Source organism: Acanthopagrus latus, chromosome 4 (assembly GCF_904848185.1).
Source record: "Acanthopagrus latus isolate v.2019 chromosome 4, fAcaLat1.1, whole genome shotgun sequence".
NCBI lineage: Eukaryota > Metazoa > Chordata > Actinopteri > Spariformes > Sparidae > Acanthopagrus > Acanthopagrus latus.
This window is the reverse complement of record NC_051042.1, coordinates 26,553,361-26,567,217: the sequence shown is the minus strand read 5'-3', so window position 1 is coordinate 26,567,217 and position 13,857 is coordinate 26,553,361. Positions and strand designations below refer to the sequence as shown.

At 41.3% G+C, this 13,857-nt stretch overlaps 1 protein-coding gene across 1 annotated transcript in view; it reads left to right on the top strand.

The window, feature by feature from the left end:
* ush2a (Usher syndrome 2A (autosomal recessive, mild)) overlaps positions 1-13,857 on the top strand; it is a 186,788-nt gene that overhangs the window by 92,771 nt on the left and 80,160 nt on the right. The window contains exons 46-48 of the mRNA XM_037096057.1: positions 2,652-2,799; positions 4,451-4,593; positions 12,995-13,617. Of these exons, the coding sequence (XP_036951952.1) occupies positions 2,652-2,799; positions 4,451-4,593; positions 12,995-13,617 (914 nt within the window). The remainder of the gene's footprint in view (positions 1-2,651; positions 2,800-4,450; positions 4,594-12,994; positions 13,618-13,857) is intronic.

Genomic DNA, 13,857 nt, shown 5'->3' with positions numbered 1-13,857 from the left:
CGACGAGAGAATTGCCGCTGCCTACTGCTCATCTTGATCAACGACTGACGTCTAACAATCGCGTAGCAGTAGTGGCTGAAAACAAGCATTTATTCGCATAATGTGTTGACAGTCCTGCGCCACAATTGGACAGAAGGCCAGCAAAGAAATACAGCATGGAAACAACCGGCAGGATACAGCCCTCTGTGATAACACTCGCAAAGAAACACTCTTGCTGATGTGTCACTGAATGACTAAAGCATTAGAGCTGTATCGCTAGTGATGGGAGCTGACTTTCCTTAGAGAATAACTGAGTATGCCGGTATGGTTATGGTCTCCTCTGTGACACTAAATTGTGTCTGTTCTGATTTAAGTGACTATAACTGTAGTTTTCGTTTCTCACTTTAAACCCAAGGCCAAGGAGCATTGTAACATTTTATTTCATTACTCTGACTTTAATTGCTGCTCCTATGAACTGGAAAAGCTCATTTTAATAGCTTGCTATGCAAAAAGAAAAAAAGGAAAACAATTATTCAATTAGTAGCTGTGACAAACATGGACACACACACATATCATTGACTTTAGTTAATGGTCTGAACACATATTTCTGATTTACACTGTGTTTGTGTGTTGTGTGTGTGTGTTTGTAACAGTAGAATGGAGGCTGATTGTGAATACTGATAAATGTCATAGCTGATCAGAGCAGTGTGGTGATAATGGTAACCAGGCAGCAACACACACACAAAGACAAGACACGCATTTGTCTACTTTATCTAACGGTAACACAATTGTTGAATAACCAACACATGCACACACCACACCCATGTCTCAGTCAGAGAACAACAAAAGATCGACTTCGGAAAGTTCTACTGTTCAAGTTCAAAACAAAGGCATAAGAAAGTATAAATTTTAAATACCAGACGTTTCCTCTCTTTCTATCTCTCTTTCTACCTCTGTGCCTCTGGCATCTCTTTAGACTTCTTTAAGGCAAACTGTCTTGATGCGTCCTTGTTCTATGAAAGAACAGAGAGGAGATCGTGGAGCAAGAGACAGAAGAGCCGAGGAGGAGGAGAGCAGAGAGAGAGAAGTGAACATAAAAGTGCATAGTTTAAAACGATTAGTGACACCTCTGATATTGTACCTGCTAACACACCATGAAAGAGACACAGGCTCACCAACAGTGTGTGTCTTTGTGATGTATGTGTTTTGTGTGTGTGCGCGTGCACACGCACTCTGAGGGAATGACCAGTTTGCTGATCTACATGAGGATCTTCTTTATTTAAAAGTACAAACTGGGGGTCAGTGTTGAAATTGTTTTATTAATTACAATGAAATTATGGATTCGGTTTTTTTTTTATTCAATAATGTATTCAATAATTTTTCTTGTAGAAATATATATATATATATATATAAAAGGAACATCGTAAGTTATACAAAATTTAAAGAGAAATTAACATTGATTATGCTTGCAGCAGTGGTAAGCAGTGGTGCCTCACAGCACAAAGGTCTTGATATCAGTATCAGTACTGAATGTTGGCAACGCTTAAAGGTTAACCTTGCTTTAACATTCCTTTATTATTCATTTATCTTTTCAGTGTTTTTGTTTTTTGTTTTCTCCATTTTCAGTTGTCCAAACTATTCCTCTTTCAAACAGATTGATAAGAAATAAGTCAGTCAGTCACTCTTTAGCTGTTGTCTCTTGCAAAAAGTGAGAGAACGGAGAGAGAAAGAAGGTGAGACAGTTTGGACACAAGGGTGGTGACAAACTTCAAATAGACGCAGGTCGACCTTTAACAAAAACCTTTTAAAGTGTGAATCTCTGTTTATGTACTAACAAAAAATGTTGATTAGATTGAAGATAAATGTTGGTGAACCACTGCTAATATTATTCTGAACCAAGAGCATTTTGAAGCTTTTTTCACATGCTGTGGGTGTGTGTGCATGTGACTGTGTTTATGTGTGTGTGTGCAGCCAGCCTTTAGGATAAGATGTCTTCAGCAATCAGTCGTGTTGTAGTGGAAAGAGAGCGGTGTGTTTGATTGAAGGGTCACTTTATACATCGAAGGGCCTGCTCTTATTTCACATAGTCAACACTACAGTCACTCTCATTTTCTCCTTCTATTTGTTGTCCTTATCTCACTCTTACTCTGTCTTTCGTCACATCTTCTCCATGTCCGTTAAGAGCACGGCCATCATACCGAATCAAGATGTTTTTACTGATTTTCAAAACACTGGCACTATGCTATCATGCTCAGCTTGGAGAGAGGGGCACTGTTGAGAGATCAGGGTCATAACGCTGTGTGTATGAATGTGGGTGTGAAAGAGAGATGTTGTAGTGGTTGTCTATCAGTAAATCTGGCAGCTCTTTGTGGCACACTGAACCTCCTTTACAAGGAATATTTTTCTTTTGCTGTTATGTTTTTCTCTATCTTCTCTCTCTTCACCTCTGTCTCCTCTTTCCTCAATCATCTCTTTTTGTCTTGCTCAAAGCAGAGTCATTCCCAGATGGAGGGCAGGTGTCATTCTTTTAAAATACCACTGATCAATTAGATTCAATTAGTCATATCTTTTATAATCTGTTTGTTTCTTTTTTGGCCTCTTGTTTGTTTTCCTTCACCTCTACCCTTCCTTCAGCTCCTGTTCTCAGCATCTTCTCCCTCTTCTCTTCATAGCCCCAGATGGGTTGTCACCTCCTATGTTGGCCCACGCAACTAGTGCCAGTCTGAATGTATCCTGGTCCGCCCCTGCTCATTCCAACGCACCGGGCCCCCTCCGTTACAGCCTGCAAATGAGGACATCCCCGCAGAGGCCAGTGATAAGGTGAGAGAGCACTTGAAATGTTCAGCCACAGTAGATAAACAAGTTTGCACACAGTCATCCTATGGCACAAGTGGTGTGGGTGACAGAGACTTGTGATGATAAACAGCAATAAGACATTGACAGAAACACACACCGCTCTCAGATACATGTCACATATATATGCACCTAAAAAATGTGTACACACACATATGCATACACATATACATATAAAGGGGTTACATTATACAGCACAGCTGAATATGTCACATCAATATGACAGACCATCAGAAACACAGAGAGGAAATGAGCTGGAGAGACGGGGGGTAGAGTCAAAAAGACAAAAAAAAATCAAAGAGCAGTGCAGAGCGAGAGAGAGAGGTAGAGAAAATGTGATAGAATAAAAAGAGAGAGAGGGTGTGCATCTGATATGTATTCATTACATGCTTCCTGACAACAAATTGCAATTTAATCCAAGAAGAGGAGGCTCTCATTCTGTGGTAATAAATAAATGACTAGCTACATGTATTATATATCAGACAGCCATGCCCTCCTCCTCCTCTCCTATGGAAATCTCATTGTTCCCTGATTTATTCATTCATTCATCCCTTCTATCCATCTGATGCTAAATGGTCAACGGTCCCTCATTTATGACAATATTCTTTTACTTTGTCCCAGATTCCTTTGTATGATTGTATGATACGGGATCAGGTATGACATGGGGATATGATCAAAACCTGTGAAGATACTGCATATATTGCCAAGACAGTCCCTGTTTAGTGACCATATTAAACTCTCTTGACACTTTCTTAACATTGCAGTTGATATTAGATTTAACAGCATATTGTTCCCTTGAATTGTGAAAAACATCTTGGGAGACACATTTAATTTTTCCTGTTGCAGAGAGCTGAAATGTAGGCTACCCATGATCACACAAAATGTTTAGTTTGTAACGGTTCCAACCAGGTAACATTTTCTAACTGAACACTAAAAAACTACTTTGGTTGTTTGGTTGTTTAGAGCTCTGTCGCCTTAATTTTCTCCTCGACCTCAGACCAACATTTCTACACAATTTGACCTGGAGGGGGGTAAATGTGCTTAAAATGTATAATCAGGTTATCTGCAAAAAGTACAGGTCTAATGTGTCTTTAAATGCGGTGTAACAAGAACATGCAATTAAAATGTCTGGTGAGCAAGTGTGATTCTAACTGTGGTCATCACTATGTAGCATGTAGACATTAGACATCAGCTGACCACACAAACTGCTGATGCAGAAAACACTCTCAGGGGAGCTGTCCAGTGCTGAATATCTGTGATCATGCATTATAGAGTAAAACAGGACATGGTGTCAAAAGAGACAAGATTTAGGTTAAGGTAGAAGTTAATGGCTTTCTTAATTTAAGAAAGCTGATTAAACTAATGTAATTCAAGTCTCTTGAAGCCACACAATCCCAACTGATTTAAGAAGCCATCATTTACATCCTAAGCATGTGGTTGAGCTTCTGCACCCACTTTAGACAGGGTGCATTGAGCTCTGCAACTACAATGAAGATTTTGGCTTCAAAAAAGTAATTTTGGTGGTGACGAGTTCCTCATTTTACATATACAGCACAGCAAATTGTAATTGAAATGTGTTTCAGTAACTGTACTTATGTGTGTGTCCAATAACTCCTAGGCTTGTTGAGAACGCGACGGACACCTTCTCCTACTACGTAGACGGCCTGACGCCGTACACACAGTACGCGTTCAGAGTGGTGGTTTCACATACACATGGGCAGACAGTCGGCCCCTGGGCAACCCTTCTCACCGCAGAGGACAGTAAGTACAAGTATTTATACACACTGGTACGCACATAAAATTTAACATACTTGTTACTCACAGATGCATGCATTTACACACTGACAATGCAAAGAGCAAAAGAGAAAAGCCACAGATAAATATCCATAAAAAAGACATGAATGACTCCATCGATGATCATAAAGAAACTTGTTGTTGGGTCAGATAAACACTGCTGTTCTATAGGCTACCTGTTGGCAGCGGCTGTTGGCATCGTTTTTTTCCTTCTGAATTGTGCTGCCTGGGTGCTTGTGTCAGCAGTCCGGCAGAGTTTTGCGAGTGACTGGCTGGCAGGTGGCTGGCAGCAGCTGGTTGTTAGTTGGCCTCTGCCGTCAGTTGGCCGTCAGTGCTGCTGAGTCAAAGTTAAACTCAAGGAGTCGGTCAGATCTCCTGTTTTTCGGTGATGATCTAAACAATGGCCTCACACATTAAACATATGGCCTGCGGTGTGAACACAGAGCTCCTGCCCAGTTTTCTTTAATTCTCTAAAAGTCTCTCAGGTTTTATGTCATGAAGGTGGATTCAGTACGTGCTGTTGATGGAGGTGTTCAGTTTGGAAGAGAGAAAAACACAGAACATTGTAAAATAAGGTGGTAGAAAAATAGATGCAAGCGAGACAGAGTGAAAACACTGACAGAGTGAGATTTGCATACTGTAAGGTGTGTGTCTGTGTGTGAGTGACCTAGCCAGTGTCATTGTGGGCTAATTGCTGTAATAGAATCATATTAGCCACTGGAACAGCCTCCTCAGTGCAAAGTTATAAATTAATTAGTACCACGCTATTATCACATACATTATCATTAAGCAGCTGAGATTTGCATACACTGGATACATGCGCATGTACGCACACGTATGTGTACACAAGAACCGTCACATACACTAATGCACGCGCACACACAATTGCAGACATTTAGGATGCATTAGATTATGGCCCTGTGCTCTTTTCATCCCCATTCAGAATTTGGTTCCCTCTACTGCCACACACAAACACACACATGCTTGCGCGCACACACACACACAAACACACACACACTCAGAGTGAGCTCTGTTTTTCCAAAGTTCTTCCAGGTACTGTATTTTTGTTAAGTGTACACTTATAGGTTTTCATGTGAGAGTGAAAATGTGTGTGTGAAGTACCTCTGTGTGTGTGTGTGTGTGTGTGAGAGAGAGAGAGAGAGAGAGAGAGAGAGAGAGAGAGCGAGAGAGAGAACTGTAATAGATGTGTCCGTTCGGTCACACTGTGCCCCATCATTCAAACCTCCATCCCTCTCCTTTCCTCTCTCCACCTCTCTCCGGCCCCTCATGCACACACGCACACACACACACTGAGAACATGTGTCATACACACACACCTGCTTGTCCTCCTTATCAATCACACCACCTCCGCAAGCTCACGAGGAGTAACACACAGTCGTGAAGTTTCAGGCAGACAGAGTCTTCGCTGAAAGCACAAACACACAGGCCGAACACTGTGGCAGAACGACTACAGGTGTACAAACCGCTTCTTTTATCGACCTACATTTGCTTCATGAGTCTTTATATAGAATAATTATTTTTTGTCTGATTGTCTTTTTGTGTGTGTTTCACTCATTAAGTATCACACCTGACAATCGAGTCTTACATCCTTGCAAAGACATACAGTACATACTATTGTTGAAATGTGTAGCCATTTTAAGGCATGCATAAAAAAATATTTTAACATAACATAATACATGACAAGTATGGAAGCTTTAAATAAGAAGGGGATTTCAACACATGATGGGAGAAAGCCAAGTGAGGCACGATTTGATTCACGAACATTGATGTGTAATTTGTCACCATAAACCCATCCTCTCCTCATGTTGGCAGTGACGGGGGAGGCTGCATTCCCCTCCTAATCTCCTCTCCCACACTTCAAAAAATGACAACCTTAGCAAGCACTTTTACCTTTCATTCGGTATGATTTCGTTGATAGAAAGTGATGTCATTTTTGTTGTCATACTGGAGCTCACTTCCTGCATCTGGCTTTCATGCTTATGTTTGTAAGTACATATACTTTTCATTAGTTTAATCCATTTCTTCTCTTTTTTAATTGCTCCCTCTGTCTTTCTGCAACCATTTTTCATACTGTTTTCTCTTTCTCCATACCTCTTTGTCCACGTCTGTATCTCTCTTTTCGTCTTGTCGTGTTTGAGCTCAGAGTGGGTTTCACCTTTTCTATTTGACAGACTAGCGCTTAAGTATTTACGAGAGAGAGAGAGAGAGAGAGAGAGAGAGGGAGAGAGGGAGAGAGAGAAAGAGAAAAGAGGAAAAATTAAGAAATGGAAGAAAAAGGAGCGGAAAGAAAAAGGTAAAATGAGGAATTGAGGGAATAGGGAGGAAGGGAAGAAAAGAGAGGGCTAATGACAGAACAGAGAAAGAGTGAGACCCAAGCTTCCTCCTTTCCTTTTTATCATTCCATTAAAGTTTTATATCCATCTTTTTAATGTAATTTGGTCCCTATGAATTCCTGCCGCTGCAGAACAGACAGACGGCTCCTGTGAACATAAACTCTAGCCGTGTTGGACAGCTCCCTTTCCTCTGTCTACTCCCATGTTCACACCAGCTAAGTGATCTAAGAGAGTCTGTGTGTGTGTGTGTGTGTGTGTGTGTGTGTGTGTGTGTGTGGTGTGTGAGAGAGAGAGAGAGAGAGAGAGAGAGAGAGAGAGAGAGAGAGAGAAATGGAGAGAGAAAGATGAGATGTGTGTATATATGTGTGTTGTAGAGGGTTATAGAGAGTATGAATAAAGCACCATTTTGACAAAATGATCTTAGCCAAGCAGTCTTAGTGTGTGTGTGTGTGTGTGTGTGTGTGTGTGTGTGTGTGTGTGTGTGTGTGTGTGTGTGTGTGTGTGTGTGTGTGTGTGTGTGTGTGTGTGTAGGTGTTTAACTTAATGCAGAAAGTGAAAGAGACGAAGAGTGGAGGAGAAAAATGTGACAGAAATGAGGTTAGAGATAATGACAGAACACAAAGAATTCATGTTATTTAATGAATGAGTGAACGCATTAATAAAATAACACTCCACCTTATTTCCCAGTATTCAATTCAGTTAACTGTCCCAAGGACATGTTGAAGTAATACAACATAATCCCATTGTTATTTTGCATATCAAGACTAGTAGAGTATTTTATGCACACTATTGTACAATCTTTATCTGTATGAAGATGTTGCTTTTTGATTTATTAGATTTAAAAACCCATTAAAATGAGTTTTAAACTGGTTATTGACACATATGTTTGATCTACACAGGCAAACAAGACCATTAGAGAGCAGATTTGATGTATCGCTTCATAGTAATTTTTGGCCTTGTCCACACGTGCAGAGGTATTTTGGGAAACAGGGTTAGAAAGAAAATGATGAGCTCTCTTTCAGAAATAATCTTCATCCATAATAATACACCTGAAAATCTCTCATGTGCGTGTTGTATTGCAACATTTGATGAGCTATATCTTGCTTTTGTCTTATTATTATAAGGACAATTGCTATTACCGAACAACCAAATCTGTAAGCTGTGAATTACACATGACCCAGTTATATGAACCGAAATGTTATTAAAACAAAGTTAACTTTGTTCTTACCATTGTCATGTTTTAGTCATAAAAGATACATTATGTTGTGTTGTTTTCCCACTCACTGGCAAATCAAATGCACGAGCTAGCCAGCTCTTTATAACCGAAGGCAGTGGTGTTCATATCACTTTTGTCCAGAATCAACAAAAGAATGAAAGTTCCTTGTAGCCACTTTCATTGTCAAACCATGTCTATTCTCTGTATGAAAACTGTAATTTCTCAGCAGTAATACATTGAATGATGGTATTTTTTTAGAATTTCTTTAGTAGTCAGTTTCCACAGATTTGAATAATTTCAGACACCAACATATTTTCACTTTATATTTTCACATGTTCCTTAGGAACTTTTTTATTTTATTTCTGTAGTACATGGATACATCAGAAGGTTACAAAGAATTAATTAAATCACTCTAAATACTCTGTGTCTGAAAGGCTTTTTTGAGTGATTGACACATGAGGTAGCGTGATGGCCAGAGTTACTTAAAGGCTAATGTACATCTCATATACTCGTGATGCCATGGATACAAATCAAGCTCATGACCTTGGTTGCGCATCATCCTCTTTGTCGCTGCCTTATTCAATGTCTCTTAAAGCAGCAATGACATTAAATAATCTGCAGAAAAGGTAAAGATACGAAATGCAATGTAAATTCTCACCGTATTGCTTGTCACGTTTTGACACCATGTCGTAAGCATCTTGATTACAGTAAAGCTCAGCGTTTGTCCTCATTATGACTCCTCGGAGCCTGGAATCACCTTCAAAAGCCCAGTCACCCACATACACACAAGCCCACAAACACGCACACAAATGCACATACACAGGACCCTGCACAAGGCTAAAAATAATACCCTTCCTCTTCTCTTCACGTGGATACACACAGATGTACAGACCTAAATCTATGCGGGCCCTTACCGACACACACATACACACAAACATGCACAAGAAGCGGCGTAACATGTATGTATCCACCAGTACACATGCATACACACATGCACAAACACATACACTCCTTCCTCCCTCCCCCTCTCCCTGGCCCTTGTCAGTTGATTGTGTTATTACTATGCTAACCAAATCCTTATAAATGTGATTTAAGGCTTGGCGGCCCCGCACTCCTGTCTTAGCCTTCTGCTACTGTGTTTTACTGGAGAGAGGAGGAGTAAGGGTGGGAGGTGTGGAGGGAGGAAGGGATGGAGCGAGAGGAGTAAGAAGGAGGGAAGGGAGAGGTGGTAGAGGCTGGGGGGAGAGAAAACATGGGGGTGAGAGGGAGACGAGGGAGAAGACGAGCAGTTTGGAAAGGGAGGATGAGGGATGGAGTTGAGGGAGAAGGAGAGCGGGGGGGAAAGAGAGATAAGGAGTCGGGAAACCAGAGAGAGAGGGGTTGCTATGCATTCCCTCAACACTCGTTCCCTCCTGTCCAGAGAGCAGTAAAGCGTCAGTAAAATAAAAAAAAAAGGAAAAAAGCATCACCTGCATCTTAAATGAAAATTTCAATTGAAAAACTTAACAGCCCTTCAAATTGCAGAATTTTACACGCGCCAGTAAAGCCTAAATAACACTCAACACTTAGAGGGAGAGGGGGATGGGGGGAGGGAGGAATAGGGGTGACAACGGGGGTTATTTTGGGGTAGTTGACGGAGGGTTAGATCAAGGTGACTGGAATGTGTTTTGTGGTAAAATTATTTACAATTGAGGAAATTCTATCTGCGATCAGTCTGTCCACATCTCTGTGCATTTCTCAGAGGCCTTTTGTTGGAACAGAGAAACATGTGGATCAAACAATAAGGCAGACAAGCAGATAGTTAGAAAGCCAAAAGGATGCAAAATGTGTAATTAGGCAAACAGGTAGCGACACATCCCAACCCCAATGAACGAGAGAGGCATGCAGACAGGCCGGCAGATATGCACATAGTCAGACAGGGAGACGGGCTCTTTGGTTATTCGTGGGGTTCAGTGGACCTTTGGTGGTAATTGAATCAGTGTGAGTGCTGAGTAGAGCTAGCATAAAAACCTGTTAACCCAAAAGGTCAACTCTCTGCATTGTTTATTTAGCAGGGAGACTGGAGAGAGAAAGAGGGGGAGCGAAAAAGGGGGCAGAGAGACTGAGACACAAAGCATGAGTAACGGAGAGAGACAGAGGGAAATGAGAGAGAGAGATGGAGAAGAAGAGGAAGGACGGGGTCAGAGAGGGGAAAGAAGGAAGAGACAGACAGACAGAAGAAGAGATGGGTTGTCAGCGGGAACATTTGGGATCTGTAAAATCAGCCAAGCTTTACATCATCGTTTTTATACTGTTGTTTATTTGTGTGGGAGATGGGGGAAAAGTGTGTGTGTGTGTGTGTGTGTGTGTGTGTGTGTGTGTGTGTGTGTGTGTGTGTGTGTGTGTGTGTGTGTGTGTGTGTGTGTGTGTGTGTGAGTGGGTGGATGTGGGTGTGTGTGCGAATGGATGGATGGCTACTATCTTGGTGTATCTTTTTAGCTTTACCTGTGATGTGTGTCACTCTGTGTGTGTGTGACAATAAACAATACATGTGGTTGTGTGAGTGTTTGTGAAGACGTGATCAAACTCCACGCCTGTGTTTTATGGTGCCTAATTCATCAGTAAATAGAAACAGTAGCTCAGAGAATAATGCATAGATGCTTTTATGAAACTTTCTGAAACATGTAAACTCTTAAAAAGTGTTAGCCTGCTATCTTCATGTTTTCTTGGCCAAAAACAGTGTGGATTAGTTACGGCTGGTGTAAATTTGTTTCAGAAGGGATTTATTGATAGAATAGTTCTGGGTGTATGTTGGATATTGCAGCTAAATCAAGCTGTTAGAGACATAGGAGGAATATTGAAAAGCCTAATATCCAAATGAAGTATGAAGCAACAGATTTGAATTGTGTTAAGCATTATTCTAAGAGATATGTTCAACTTTTAGGAGAACTGAGGCACCCTGAGCCAAACACTGAATGTCAGTTGACATCTCAGTCTGTGTGAAGTAAGGCTGATCAGTTAGTAGATAGTCTGCAAAACACAAAACTGCTGTCATTTGTGCAAGCATGCTGACATACACATATACATGCTTACACACTTGATCTCTTATACAGTCACGCACGCATCTTTTCAACCGCTCATCTTCTTTCACCCTCTCCCTCGCTCCTTCTCTCTCTCGCTCTCTCTCTCTCTCGCTCTCTCTCTCTCTCGCTCACTCTCTCTCTCTCTCTCTCTGTCTCTCCCTTACACACATACACACACACACCGCCATCTGGGAAAGCCGTTAGCGGTTAGCGGTAGCACTTAGCGACGCAGCACGCTCCCTCAGTCCGCTCAGTCACCTTGATCTGCTTGCCCTTCACACAGCACCATTACTGCTATACTGCATCACTGTGGGTGTGGGCTTGTGAGTGTGTGTGTGTGTGGAAGAGGAATGTGTGTCTATGTATATGGACATGCATCTGTGTGTGTCCATTATAGAGCAGTACAGTGGGATGTAAATGCCGGGGGAGGAGGGGGGAGGGGGCATTACCTTCAAATGAGCTACCGTGGAGTGAAATATCCCTCTGACTAGTCTTATGCAGGTTCTTATCCGTGCATGGACGTGTGCAAATCATGTGACTGTGTGTGTGTGTGTGTGTGTGTGTGTGTGCGTGCGCGCACCAGTGGCCTTCAAATGTGCATCTCTGTCTGCATACTTCTAATACTTGTGAGGATAATTTTGCCTCCTGTACTTAAGAATTTAAGGCACTCTCAGGTATTGGGAATAGCAGTGAACATGAATACACAGTAGACCTAAATGAGAAATCTACGAGCTCTCTGAGACCACAGCTGTCGTTCTACAAAACGATGTGTTGTGATGAATTTGCAATTAATTTGGTATCCTGACCTGAAGCTTAGTAAATATGACTTTCCATGCAAGTTTTAAGTATAAACTTATTTTAATAAAACATATGCCAAACATGTCATCTGGCTAACATAAAAGCTTATTTATGCCCCACATTGTATTTTGGCATTTTTATTTTCAAATTGTGATTTCCTCCTGACAGAATCCTGATTTCTTTCTGAAATAATGTGAGCCACTTGCTCAAGTGGCTCCGTAAAGGATTAGGGCAGTGCATAGTGTATGTGTGGTTGAGTGAGAGAGAGAGTGAAAGAGAAAGTAATGGTGACTGCTCTCAGAGCAGATGGGTGTTAGCAATTGGAGCAGAGGGAAAGTTTAGCAGTGAAGTTTCAGTACAGGTTACAGTTTAATAAACTATGAAACTCTGCAGATCTTATATTGAAGTGACCACGAACACTGTCCATGCTAATATCAATGCTATTGCTAGCCATGATAGAATGTTGATCCTCCTAAAATGGCAGTCTGGTTGTAATGGTACTACTACTACTACTACTATTAACTGCCTTCCCGTTCTTTGTTTTAGAAAAAACATTTACTGTACAACACAAAAGAAAACAATGGCTGGAGTGGGGCTTTAACTGCCTGCTGAAAGATGCACAGACTCACGGTCAAACAGTTACAAGTACTGCATAAATCCATAAATACAATCTTGGATTGCTCTGGGGGGGAAACAGAGAAAGATTTTTCCATATTAATCCCTTGAAAAGAGGTGGCAAAATCACTTTTTGTCCTTCTGATGTCATTCTTGATGTTACTTGTCAAATAATTCTTCAGAACAAACCCCCCTCCACTGTTTTCTCTTACTCTTTTTATGGTCACACACAAAGAGTATATTGTATATCCTCCTCTATCTATCCATCTATCTATCTATCTATCTATTTATTTATTTATTTATTTATTTCTATTTACCCGCAGGCCCAGGACCAGTGGACACTCCAGCTGTATCAAAGCTCCATCCTCGGAGTGTTACAATAACCTGGGATCCTCCCTCCGAACCAAATGGTGTTATCACCAGTTATACCCTCTATCTTTGTCTCAGTTCAGTGTGCAGCAGCCTCAACTACAGTTTAGGTCATAATCTAAGCCTGCTTCCTAAGACTGAGGGTGCATATCTCAACTCAGGTCATAACCCCATACCAACATCCCATCTTACCACCACAGGCTCCAGCTTCATCTCTGTGTCTGCTGTCAAGACAGGCAGTAATGACAGCTCAAGCACAATCCAAGGCACTAAACCAAACACCCTCCCTCACCATTTCTCAAGCATGAGGCCCGGTACCACGGATGACAACCAGTCCACTCGTGGAAGAAATACAAGCCAAGGCCCCAGTTCCATCTCATTGCCCGGTCTCTTTCTGTCATACCCGTACAATGCATCCAGCTCTAATAGTGAACAAGACCCTTTCCTTGGTCCCGTCTCTGGGCTCTTTAGTGCAGCTTCAGATTCAAGCTCATCCCCTCTCTCAGTTACTGTTCCAGGAAACACCACTAGCTACACTTTCCTCGACCTACTGCCATACCAGACCTACAGCCTCCAGGTACAGCATGATATAAAAAGATAAAATGGTAGAATACAGCGCTGAACCATTGAGAGCAACATTATATTATGCAGTTTAAGGAACATATACATACAATAACAGTGTCATAATTAAACAGATGTTGGTCTCTGTCACCCCTTGATCAAACAGAAGCTCTGAGAAAAGCCCTTTCAAAATAAGATCTAAATAGTTTTCTTTCTTGATACTTTTAAGTTACAAGTAATTTTAAGTGGCAAGATG